At 31.9% G+C, this 14,166-nt stretch overlaps 1 protein-coding gene across 12 annotated transcripts in view; it reads right to left on the bottom strand.

Moving 5' to 3' along the window:
- Positions 1-208: 208 nt before the first annotated feature.
- Positions 209-14,166, bottom strand: part of LOC136040589 (coronin-2B-like) — a 125,835-nt gene continuing 111,877 nt past the window's right edge. For 11 of the 12 annotated variants that reach the window (XM_065724837.1, XM_065724845.1, XM_065724844.1 and 8 more), the window contains 3 exons: positions 10,256-10,372; positions 5,537-5,671; positions 209-4,183 (listed from right to left, as the gene is read on the bottom strand). In XM_065724837.1, the coding sequence (XP_065580909.1) occupies positions 4,040-4,183; positions 5,537-5,671; positions 10,256-10,372 (396 nt within the window). In that variant the 3' untranslated portion in view covers positions 209-4,039. Of the gene's footprint in view, positions 4,184-5,536; positions 5,672-10,255; positions 10,388-14,166 lie in introns of all 12 variants that reach the window. The other variant, XM_065724842.1, reaches the window with a different exon arrangement.

Below are 14,166 nucleotides of genomic sequence, written 5' to 3'. Positions count from 1 at the left end.
GTTGTATAAATAGGAAAAGCATTGTCATCAATTTAAGCATCATTTAAGCAAAAACATCAGCACCATTAGAAAATTGATGTTAAAACATTGGTTTTAAAAAACTAAATGCTTGACTTGTCAAAACCAGACTTAATCTAAACTAACCCCTTTCTTTGTCGGAATAGAAAGTCCTAGATTTTCCTATGCTGACAACAGACATTCGACCCAATTGATTGTCAAAGGTTTATTTTCAAATCACTAAAGGTGCACAAAGATCACCGGCCCAACTTACAAAAGCTATATTCCATACAAATAATCGACTAGACACATAAAACAGATCAACTCAACAATTAAATAGTAAAAACAGATAGAGAGATTATGGAAAACTAATACTAATGATCTTAGTCTTTAAAATTAGTTTTCAGCGAATGAATACAAACTAAGTTTTCCGTAGTTTGAACGTAGTTGCAACTATTTCATAATAAAATGCAAATCACTACATAAGTATGAAAATAAGGTCCTTTCAGATGTCAATCAACTGAAACAGCCTTTTTATCTTTTAAGTTTATATAACAAAATACTTTATTGAGTTTTAACCAATACATTCGGTAAAATCTTATCTAATAGAGTTTTATTTAGAAAAATTCTATCCAATACAGTTTTCAAAATGAATTTCGCAAAAAAGCTCTTTTCAAGCAGAAATACCATTAAAAAAAAGGTTAGAAGGAACACAGACAATGTTGACACTTCTAATTTAATTTGCCTTCAGTTTTAATGTTTTTATTTTAAATTTTGCACACTATCTTTTTTCTTATTTCTTTTTGTGTCTTGATCGGCCTTCGCTTGGTATTTTGTAGTGTTTATATTATTATACTTCAAAAGTAAAAAAAAGCTAAATTTATGCTATGAACCAAAAAACGTCTTTGGTTAGTTGAGATTTAGTGATCCACCTCTCCCCTCATCTTTGTTTTGGTTTGAATCAGAGATTTATAGCTCAAGAGTTGGTTTAAATCATTGATGCGACACATGATTCTCTTCGAAACCATTTTAATTCCATAAAAATACTAATTTTTAACGTCATCTGTGATCTTATTTGAAAATAAGGGGCACAATGACCCTTCCTCGCTCAGCCCCCCAGGACATGGTCAACATTATTTAGCAAATTTGTAATAAAAACGTACTTATAATACAGATAAACAAAACTTTCTCAAAAATCCAGCAGCCGAACCACATAATTAAGACACAATTAAGGCCAAGTTTACACTTCCTACAAACTATTATCAAGAATTCAGACACTTTTTTACCAATTACTAAAAGTATTTATAATACAAGATATCAACAAAAGAATAAAAATCGTAATAATAACAATATATAAATAAACATCATATAAGGAGACATACAAGACATTCAGATCAAAGAAAATATAAGGAAGACAGATGAGGCAACCAAGTAAATATGTTAAACAAAACCAAGAAATGCAAAAACCCAAAAAATAATCGCTATGAAACGGCAATAAAGCAAGATAGTATAAGTGGAAGTTACATAACGGAAGAAAATCAAAACAACCAGATCATGTATAACAGTCATGGTTGTAACAATCTATTAAAGAAAAGAAAAACTACTACCTAGTAAGGGGTTTATTGGAAGAATTTATGCACCGGTAGAAAACCGAGACGAAATAAAAGATCACAAATCTAATGTAGTAAGATCACTAATCTAATAAAGATCACTAATCTAGTAATGACTAACGAGAAAAGCAATATTTATTCTCTAAACACAAGGGTTGAAATCCCTATTCAACGTTTATTAATGTTGTCACACAAAGAAAAACTATAAATACAATAAAATTATCTAAAAATGATTAAGAAACCATCGCAAGAGTGATTTTCAGCCAGTGAAACAAACAATATTCAAAAGACACAGTAGGCGGTTTGGCAAAGACCTCGATCCAGCACTTAAAAAGGGAAGATAAGTTATATATAAAACAAAAAACTAATCTTTTGAGGTAAACAATCGCTCGGGTGTTTACCCATTGTGGCCTTAGACTGATTTTATGAATGTTTGATGAATTCACATTTTTTGGGGTAGAGTAAACTTCAGTTTTATAGGTGTAAAAATAAGCATTATTTTTATTGTTTTTTATTTATGTTTATTTTTTTTATATAAGATATTTATTATTTTTACACACCTGCGGAGACTTATGTGATGTCCTATCAAGTTATAAAGTTAGAAAAGTACAATCTTTTTCGAAACCTTATTTGGAGAAGGTTATAAGATTTGCAAAAATTTGTATCAAGAATAAATGCTTCTCCCTAAGTCAGTTTCCTTGCAAAAAGAAGCTTGAACACTAGACCTATGTAGGGTTAGTATTTTTGTATAGTGGGTGGGGATTTATTTTCCTTTGAAAATTAACAGAAATAGACTAATCATATGTAAACAGCTATGAAATGGAAGCATTCATGTAATAAACAATACAAATTTTGAAATTTCTTTCGCATGGTTTTGAGTATAGGGGAAAACAAAACTTACACATACATAGACTATTCAAGGCATACAGATGAGGATTTTTTTTTATTCCCATTAATAAATAAATAAATAAAGCTTTAATTATAAATTAAAAATTCGTCCGCAATAATTATTCTTATGTGGATCATCGAGATTTGTAAAAATTCCAGCTGACAGCTAATGAGACATCGACCCTGACAAATTATTACTGTCCCGCTGCTAATATTAATACTAACAGATTCCTATGGGTTGAAACCATGAACAATCAACATAGCAAATTGTGGCAATTAACTTGCATGTGAGCAGTAACTCCTGGGTGTAGACGCCCCAGAAAATGAAAGAAGATAAGTGAAAGAAAAACACTATGTCAATCTAGGTTGTATTTAGAAGGGATGGGGTTGGAACACAAACTTTTCCCCTGACCCGTAAAAACGTAACAAAATTCATACAAACAAATATTTGCTGGGTTTTTCATTATTTAGTAACCACCCTCTCCCCCTACCACCTCAAAAAAATCCTAGCTACGCCCCAGAGGTCAATGCATCACAAGCGGTTCGCCAATTATCATCCCCCCCCCCCCCCCAGTATGCAACAAAATTATTTTTTAATTAAATTAAATTAGATTTAGAAATGGAAAGAATAGATTGGGAATAGAATTATAGAACTAAATAGAATAGAATCAGATTAGATCTAGAATAGAATTAAATAAATTTAGAAAAGGATTAAAAATTAGAATCATATAGAATAGATTGAGATTAGAATCGATTTAAAATAGATTTATGAAAATGCATTAGATAGAACAGAATTATATAAATAGATTAGAACAAAATATTAAAACGACATATTCAAATACATTCCCGAGTCTCTCTTAGACTCATGACTGCCTTAAACCCTCACACTTTTCTATACCACTGACAATTTATAACTTCATACTAAACTAGTAAATGGTAAGTTTAGTTAGGTGATGATCCACCACTCGTGATAGCAAACATTTTTGCTTCTAATATGATGATCAGCATTCAAATATATTCCTGAGTCTCTTTTTAGACTAAGGTCTCTGAAACTTGTACACTTTTCTGTACTGAGGGTAAATTCAAGTTTACACAAAATGGTAAATGGTAACTTAAGTTACTACCTAATAACTGGTAATTTTGTGATTCTGGGGCATTAAGAAAAAGAAACCCAATTACAGAACTCTCACTAGAAACCCATGGTGAATATTCCCCTCCAGAATTCTGGCAAACATCCAGACAATGTTTAGCATTCACTTATAATCAATTTATAGCTTCATACTAAACTAGTAAATGGTAAGTTTAGTTAGGTGATGATGCATCACTCGTGACAGCCCTCATTTTTGCTTCCAATTTGAAGATCATCATTCAAATATATTCCTGAGTCACTTTTTAGAGAAGGTCTCTGACACTCATACACTTTTCTGTACCGCTGGTAACTGGTGCTTCTGGGGCATTTAGAAAAAGACACCCAGTTACAAAACTCACTAGAAACCCTTGGTGAATATTCCCCTCCAGAATTTTGGCAAAAATCCAGAAAATGTTTAGCATTCACTAGAGTCCCTGCTTAAAGGGTCTCTCGTCACTCGCAGCTCTTCTTCCAGCTCCTTGATCCGTTTGTCCTTTAAAATTAAATGTCCTTTCAAAACTTTCAACTCCTCTCTTTGGGCCATGTATGCTCGACGCAGCTAAAAACAGAAAAAAAGACTATTCAATAAAACTAAAGAAGAGACAAAATAGAAAGAGTGGAAACCCCAAACGGAGAAATACAGAGGAAAGAAACTTTTATGAATCTTTCAATTCAAATTTCCTAAATATGAATACAGCTACAAAACCGCAAAAGTAAGCAACGGGTTATAATTAAGTACAAAAAATGGAAAGAAAAAAAAAACAAAAAACAAGAACACGAGAAAAAAAAATTATATCCAAGAAACCAAACGAAAGCAGTTTTAAGCCATTGAGGGGAAAAAAGACGAAGCAGTCTTGTAAAAATATTACCCATATCTCTGTTTAAAGCAAGCCTTTAAACAGGTACTTTTTATTTCTTCTTAAAAGATTTCATTTAAGAATGTACAATGGGAACAAAATATGGGAACAATTTCATCGTTCACATGAAAAAAAAAATCTAATGACATAATAATAATAATGAAAAAAAAATACAGCCTTTAGCTTATTTTTCAAGGATAGAAAAAGATAATTTTTTCTATGTAATTTTTCCAACTTTACGGTTGAATATAGAGATATTTGGAAATATTGTAAAAAAAATCTTTTTTTTTAGCCAAACAAATCAAAAGCCACTAAAATAAGTGCAATTTTGCCCTTAACTTTGATAATCAACTAACCTTTTAGCTTAAAGCAGAATTGTCCCGTATTAAAAAATAAGCCCCTAACACAGTTTCTGCTTCAGTCCTGATTCAAACCCCAAATATTCTCCATAAAGTTTGAACCTCCCTTGAATTTGAACCACCTCAAGTAATTCCTATTTCCCCTGAAATTTCAATGCTGCTGTCGAATCATGCGATCATAAAAATAAAATAACTTTAGTTAAATTTATCACTCTCTCATTTTCTCTTTTCTCTCATTCTCTCTCTTCTCTCGGTCTCTCTCTTCTCTCACTTTCGCTTCTCTAATTTTTTTTCTTTTCTCTCATTATCTCTATTCTTTTATTCTCTCTTCTCTCAGTCTCTTTTCTCTCACTCTCTCTTCTCTAATTCTTTCTCTCTTCTTTCATTCTCTAACATTCTTTCATTTCACTTTCATTCTCAATCCTTGTTTACTTTACCGGCTGAATTTTAATGATTAAATATATTCAACCCAAGAAATTGAATCAAATAATTTTTTTAGTCTTTCTTCTTGTCTTCAGTTCTTGGAACAATTTTTTTATAAGCAATAATTCTTTATAAGTATCAGAGCTAATCAGAATCGGTTTTAATCAGTCAAGATATTTCTAAAAATGACACGTTTTTATATAGTTTCTTCTGAAGGTTTTTTCCGTGTTAAAACTCAGCTTGAAAATATGTAAATTTGTATTTATTCCCTACCTCAAGCTCACTCTTCGGTGTGTCCATCTTGTGGAGGTCTTTCTCTGTTGATAAGAAAGAGGGTACTAGAGGCTTCAAAGTCCGAGGGGATAGCGGTTCTTTTTTCTGAGAGAAGGGCTGTGTCTTCAAATTAATCTAGAATATAAAAAGACATTCAGTTGTTAGAATTCATACACTTACTTAATACACTAAAAATATAATTTATAATTTCGTAATTTTTATAATTTAATATACATTATATTATTGTACAACAAACCCACTGTTTATCATATCGGTACTGTTAATACTATATATATATATATATATATATATATATATATATATATATATATATATATATATATATATATATATATATATATATATATATATATATATATATATATATATATATATATATATATATATATATATACATATATATATAAAAATACATTATATATATATAAAAATACATTATATATATATAAAAATACATTATATATATAAAAATACATTATATATATATAAAAATACATTATATATATATATATATATATATATATATATATATATATATCAAGAGAAGAAAATGAAGAATTTTTCTAAGAATTTTAACTCTCTGAATTCTATTTTCGATTTTTATTAATTTTCTTCGTTTATTTTGTTTTTTAAGTCATATACCTTGCTTTTTCTAATTAAACTTAACACTATGCCACCCTTGCTCTTTAAGATAAAGTCTTAAACCTTTTGTATAAATACTTCTCATTCAAAATCAGCAGCCCTTCTGTTTGACTAGTTTTTCTTAAAAAATCAGGAAAAGAAGTCAAACTTTAGCGCAAAGAGCGAGGGTTGAGGAATACGCAGTCCCCCTCACGTACAGAGTACTTTTTTTTGTCCGTTTTAAGTTTGAATGTTGCTCCTTACATTCACTTGAAAAAACTAATTTCCGACTGTTTTCCCATTCAGGAAATCCCCTTCTCTCCTCCCTCGTAACTTTTATCCTGAAAAATCGCCCCGGAAACTTTCCTCCCTACTGAACATTCCATCCTAGGATAATCCGCCCTCCCAGCATAAAAGAACCCTGAAAAGGTTTCCGTATATTTACCAATAACAAATACTATATGTGACCAATATGGGCAAAATGCGTAAATTACAACCCTTTCCCCGGGGACTATGGAGGGTCATGTCATCACCAAAACTACAGATATTCGACCTTTCAACTATGTTGAATTAACTAGCTATTAAAAATATTGATCGGATGTCTTTGAGGAAAAAATAGGCATGGTAGGAGGGCTAGGTACCCTCCAATCTTTTTGGTCATTAAAAAGGGGCACTAGAATTTTTGATTCCCGTTCGAATGATCTCCCTCCCGATCTTCTAGGATCATTGGTCCGATACGATCAACCTTAAGAAAAAAACGCATCCGTGATATTTCTTCTGCCTCAAACAGAAAAACACAAAATTCCAATTTTTGTAGATAGGAGCTTGAAACCTGGACGGTTGGGTTCCTTGATATGCTGAATCTGATAGTGTGATTTTCGTTACAATAATTTGAATTGTTGCTTTTGATAGGTAATATTTAACTTAATGAACTTTATATATTCGTAATCAACATAGAAAGGCAATTCTTTTGATGTATCTGTTGTTATCAAGTTTTTTTTTTTAAGTTTCAGTCACTAGTAGGCCAAGACACTCCTTACTCTCAATTAGTTACCGCGATCAATTAGATGATAAATAAATTTCATTTTGCAACGAAAAAATACTAACCAATTTACAACAACTTAAAAGACCATAGAGCCTTTGTGGGATCTGTGATTGTGTTATTTAGTTGTTGATTTTACCTTAAAATAAAATAAATAAATAAATAGCTCTTTAATTTAGCACATTCTTATTAGATACCTCTTTGGGATGGAGGAGGAGCGTGCGTAGCTATATTGGCATCAGACAGCTTGGTGCTACAGTGAATTGTTAGTACTAGTAATACCAAGTAAATAGTAATACTAATTGAAGGGGTGGAAGGCGAAAGTCTGAGGTCTGAGGAAGGGTGGAAGGGATGGTCTTGTGAACTTTAGAAGAGGCTCATTTAATTTGATTTTAAAAAATGTAGCAAAACATTATCTGAAGAGCAACTCATGTTATTAATTTAGACCATGGGTAAGAGTAAGTTTAAGGGGACTTTGAACTAGTCAGAAAGCATTATATGTATACTTTTAATGCTACCACTACAGTTACTGTAACTAATGACGCTAAGGGTATTAAGATGAGGCTTATAGGAAACATTAGGAGTTTCAATTAAACAAGAAAAAACTGTTTTTATGCAGGTTTTAAAAGTAGAATGTAAGCAATATTATCGGCAGTAATTAGTAATATTAGTGATACTATTACTAGTAATAGTAATAGCAGTATTTAACAATCCCATAAAGACTTTTACATAATAATGAACAACTATATATGATGACATATAGCCATCACATACACTCATTAAGAGCTAAACTGCGTTAATAAATAACAGGAACAAAATTTGAAAGGGGAAGAACTGCTTCTTCCTTAATACCGCACCAACCACAATCTTAAATAGGGACTTAGCTTGTATGACTGCTGAACAAAAATGAGAGTGTAGTAAAAACAGCCAAAGGCCAATAGAATATCCACAGAAGGCAAGGGGCAAGGTCATAATAACCTTACTCATTCTTTTTTATGCCCTTAGGCCTCTGAGGGAATCCTTGAATAGTATATATATATATATATATATATATATATATATATATATATATATATATATATATATATATATATATATATATATATATATATATATATATATATATATATATATATATATATATATATATATATATATATATATATATATATATATATATATATATATATATATATATATATATATATATATTTGGTGTTTTGCGGAAAACGGCCCTTAAACATAGGGCCGGAATATTCATTGAATTGAATTCCACTATCTTGAAAAAATTTCCCTATTGTTTCTGAAGTTTTGTTTGTTTAAAACATTAGCCACTTTTTTGCCCAAAGTGGCTAACGTTGGCAAAGTTTAGATAACCAGATTTTACTTGGGAAAAGGGGGAGGAATAAATAGCAAAAAAACTAATGTATTTATTGCATTTTTATATGACCAAATTTTATTTGTATTTTAGATCTGGGATGAAAATGGGCACTTCCCTACCCCATGAACGTCTTTACTTTTCAATACAAATTAATTCAATAATTTCTTTCTCAAGCATGGCTGCATAGAAAGGTTACGAATGGTTACGGGGAGGAAAGATTACAGGGCCAGGAGACTCAAATATGGGATGAGAATATGACAAAGACCCGGTCAATAGAACTGCACACACCGGTCAAAAGGACATGAGGGGAAGATATTTAAATTAGTGCAGGAATGTGGTTGTTCAAACAGTAATAGAGTGGGAGGCCCACCACTTAGGGAAAGAAGGGAGTATATGAGTTCGGTTAGACAAATAGAAGGTCTTGTTTCTTTCCCAATGTGTGGGGATATCAGGGGAAAGTCTTTTGCATTGTGTATGAGAGTGCAAAGAATTGACTGATTTAAGGGGGAAATCTTTTGGGGATCTTTTTATATTAATATTGGATAAAAATAATGATAGAAAATAGTTTTGGGGTAATTATTAAACTGGGAAAATTCCAGAGATTAGGACAGGATCATTCATGTCTTTTTTGTATATTTATGTGTATTGGATGTACAAATTTATGTGTTACATCTGTTTTGTCCCGGCCCTCGCTAGCTTTTATACAAATAAAACACTATTACAATAACTGTTGTTATTACATAGAAAAGACTTGGCACCACATACAAAGGAATAATATTAATATCATAGGCAGCGCAATAGCGCTGCTTATGTAAAAAGCGATGTGGGCACAATTAGTAGGGCTGAAAATCACCATGCCTTCTCATGACCAGAATATAATTTGCACTTTACTGAAAACAAAATGCATTTTAAATGTTTTCACTTATTTTACGTTAATAAATGAAAAATTGTTGAAACTTTAAGGAATAAATATGTTCAAATGTATATTAAACAGAAAGTCCACGGTCACTCGTTTATTTTTTTTTTATTTTTTTTTCAGTAAAGTGCAAATTATGTTCTGGTCTTGAGAAGGCATGGAATTTGCCAGACCTACTGATGTTAATCTTTGCTCTTTTTGAGTTTGAGTCGGTCATTTATTGTAATTTCTGTTTGTTTTGAGTTTCATTAATTTATTGATGGTGATTTGGGGTAAATTTACGCGTGGAAGATTAACTGACTTTATTTCTGCTCATTTTTGGCTTAATGGAGCTCTTTACTTTTCTTTGAAAAACTATGGAAATTTTTGTTTGAAAATAATAAAAACAAGGCTGCAACCAGGATTTTGATTGAGATGAGTTTAAGCAATATGAGAGGGGGGACTTCGGCTCTAGACCCTTTTCAATTAAAAACCCTTAGATGGTCAAAAGGAGCACATCTTAGTGCAATATTATACCTTTTCTTAACAAATTAAAAGCCCTCTACCTCCACCCCCACCCCCAACCAAAAAAATAACAATATTATAGGTTACATGTGAAGCAGATATTCAAATTTTCATTTGAATTTAAAAACTCCGTGCCCAAAGGAGCGCATCTTCGTGCAAAATTTTACCTTTTTCACAAATTAAAAGCCCCCCCCCCTATACCCCCCAAAAAACCTAGACAATATTATACCTTACCTGAGAAGCAGATCTAGTACTCCAAAAGTTATATGTATTCAAATTGTTATTTGAATTTAGAAACTTCGTGCCCAAATTGCTTGTTGTCTTCACAGCTTTCAAGTCATTTCCACGTAACTGAAATAAATTAATCTATGTTTTAATTACGGGATTTGTTTAAAATCTGCACCTGGAACAAAAAGTCCGCCTAACCTTTTTTCCTCAGCCTCATATTGATTAAATAGCGACGAAGACCACACTGCCTTTCCATCACAAACACCAAAAACAAGAAGAACAATAGGGAATTTCTCAAGACAGTGGGGAACAAATTAGAATGAATATTCCGGCTTTATTTCTAAGGGCCGTTTTCAGCCATACAAATTGCTCTTTGAAAAGTTTAAAAAAATTTTAATCTTAGTTTTACTGATTTTATCCTGTTTTAAGTTTTTTCTTCTTATATATTTTTTTATTGCTGAGGACGGTCCTTGGACATAGGGCCGAAATATCCATTCTAATAAGTTTCCAACTGCCTTGAGGAATTCCCTATTGTTCTTCTTGTTTTTGGTGTTTGTCTCAGATTGATTAGAACCCTTGAAAAATATTATCAATAATAGAACTGAACGCATTATGTTGAAGGTTCCAAAGTCATGCAAAAATTCAGACTGTTCAAATATACAACAGTTGAAGGGAGGAGGGAGAAATTCAATGTTTTAACATAACTGAGTAAACACTACAAAAAATTAAGGGAAGAAATGCTTTTGCTTCTTTTAGGATGCATTCTCTCTTCTTAGCGCAGGTTAGCATTCAGTTACATTTATACACATTTTTGAGTAAAACAAAATAGCCATTTAAGTTATAAAAAATTTGGAAAGGGTCATTTTAGGTTAAAAAGTTAGCATTCCAGGTTTTAGATTTGGGGAAATTCTCTTAGGGAATTCAGAAAAATTACAACACTTCAGACGTCAATTTAGGTTTACTTTGGCGAGAAAATATTGAAACACCCCCCCCCCCCCCCCCCAAAAAAAAAAATACTTCGCACGTTTCTTTATTGCCATGCTACAACCATTACTATGCCACGTGTCAGGTTATTCCAATGCTGTGGTAATGTTTACACTGTGAAAACAGGACCCATAGTCTATTCCCTATTGTTCTGTTTTTCGGTACAAACAGTAGCATAAACATTAACATTTTCATCATGTTACCATTTTTTTATTTAAGGTTTTCATAGTGGAAAAAAGGGGATTCAAGCTCCCCAGCAACAATGGATTATCAACTTCTCCAACTCCCCCAAGCCCCAGGACTTCTATAAGCCTAAGTCTAAAAAATCGTCTTGACAGTTTCCCATCTGATCTAACTAGTTTTCGTTAGTATTTAGTTTTTTAATTTTAGTTTTATGCTTTGCTAATTTTTTAGTTCTTTTTCATTTTGATTCGTCTCTGTAGTCAAATACGGTATTTCAAATCCTAGAACGGAATGATGGAAAAATTTGGTCCTGACAGAATAGAACTGTGTTTTCAACGCCAAGAGTCAAATAAATTAGACTTGGACTAAATTCAAGAATTTTTTTTGTTTCTACCAAAGTTAAGAGACTTCACCACGTCCTTCCAACATGTCACAAATAATCAGGCTAGCCTAAAATATTTTCTCAGCAAGTTTCAAGTAAGTTATAGTAATTTTTTAATTCATTTTTTAGTTAATGTGTCGCTAAAGTCAAATTTCAGTGGTAAGGAGGCTGTCACAAACTGTATAGGAAACGTATTTGAAATAGTAGTTTTTTTCCTTTACGGTGGATTTAATAGGAGTTCATAATTGACAACATTATATTACAGCACAGCCCAGCAGAATGAGGAGAATATAAAACAAACAAATTCATTTGTTCCCCAATTATTTGTTGATAAGAAAATGATTAAGGCTCGGTTAGTAGGCAGAGCATAGGCAGGTCTTTAAAAAAAGAATAAAAATATACATCACGACCTAAGGGCAAGAGCAGTTCTTTTATACTTGACCCATTGCAAAGCAGAAAAAAATGATAAAAAACAACTAATATTTTCAAAATTTTGCATTACTAGCCCTAATAGTAGGTTTGCATGGCGTTGGATGTGTGTTTTGAATTTTCATTTTCATAATTTCCCATATTTTTGCGTAGATCAAATAATGGTTATACTCCTATCATGATCAATTATGAAAAAGAGAGTGCATTGGAAAAAATTAAAAATATTGCTTCCAATTTTCAGACATAAAAGTGGTTAAATTGGGGTTGGTCAGGCTTACAGTATTTTTTTTTTTTTTTTTTTTTTTTTTTTTTTTTTTTTTTTTTTTTTTTTTTTTTTTTTTTTTTTACGTCAGTAAATTTGCTGAATCTTAGAAACTACGGAAAACCTATTCATTTGTTTTCCTACATGGTGCTGACTTCGAAACGTTATGCTGAGGTAAGAATGTATCCAGGAGGAGGGAGGATTCAGAGTTTGCTCCCCCCTTAAAAAAATCACTGACAAAAACGTAGCAAAAATGCATATAAACACATTTTGTGGCGTTTTTAATGTGTTTTATTTTATACCCCCACCCCTGGAAAAAAAAATCCTGGATGTACCCTTGTATTGAGCATGGACTAGTCCTAAGAAAAAGCATGAAAAGATACCAATTGCGACCTTTTGCCGAAAATTAGTTCAACTATATTCAGCCAGAGTGGAGCAAAAAGAAAAAGAGATAAAGCAACAAATACTTCAATGAAATTTGTATAATCAAACTTATGACTTAACCGATTGGTATTAGAAAACGTTGGCATTTTTTTTCTTTTTCTTTTTTTTCACATAGACGAACTTGCTAGATTACATTGACAATATTTATACTGTTTTGCTATATTTATTACAGTAAATTTGCAACATTTTAGAAACTGTTAGAAACTAGCGGATTTATTTGCTTACATATTTCCTACTGAATAAAAAAAAATTCTGGTTAATTTAGTATGATAGGCATATACCCACTGCAGTATTTTGGCAGAGGTATAAAGAGAAAGCAAAAAGAGATAAAGAAAACCAATATTCCATTTACATTTGAATAATCAACCTTAAAATTTGGCCAAAAAACACTGATATAGCGCTATATCTCAGATTGTTAAGAATTAACGCTCTATCCCCTGAAGTGGTATTGGCGTTTTTTTTGTTTTTTGTTTTTTCGAATAACGCTAACACTATTCACTGTAGATATAGCCATAATTTTTCACGAAACACCGTTGGGTCACTTTGGTAGTATTTTTTTGCTTCTCAAAGACGAACCCCGGTTTCATTCTTATCCATTTCCCGCAATTGTTGGGTTCTAGTCTGAATTCCAAGTCAAACAGCCCAGAATGAATATAAAAAATGTGAAAATGTCTATTGTTAGGTTCTAGTCTGAAGTCAAAGTCAAACAGCCCAGAACGAATATAAAAAATGTAAAAATGTCAATTGTTGGGTTCTAGTCTGGAGTCAAAGTCAAATAATCCAGAATGAATATAAAACAAGAGCTAATAGTTCATATGCCACTCGTGACGAGGTCGGAAGAACCAAGAGCTCATATGGCATGAGCTCTAGCAAAATTCTAAGAATCAATAGATTAATTTAAAAGGAAAATCAGAGGCTTAATGCCGGTCGGGATTTAAAATAAGAGCTCTGAGGCACAATGTCCTTCTAAATATCAAAATTCATTTATATCCGGTCAACCACTCGTAAGTTAAAAATACCTAATTTTTTTCTAATTTTTACTCTCCCTTTATCCCACCCCCCAATGGTCGAATCGGGGAAAACGACTTTATCAAGTCAATTTGTGCAGGTCCCTGACACGCCTACAAATTTCCATCGTCCTAGCACGTCCAGAAGCACCGATCTCCCCAAAGTACTGACCCCCCCCCCATAACTTCCCCAAAGAGAAGGGATCCAGTCCAGTCACATCATCAA

The sequence above is a fragment of the Artemia franciscana genome, chromosome 21, assembly GCF_032884065.1.
Source record: "Artemia franciscana chromosome 21, ASM3288406v1, whole genome shotgun sequence".
Lineage (NCBI taxonomy): Eukaryota > Metazoa > Arthropoda > Branchiopoda > Anostraca > Artemiidae > Artemia > Artemia franciscana.
This window is presented reverse-complemented; position numbering and strand designations above follow the sequence as displayed.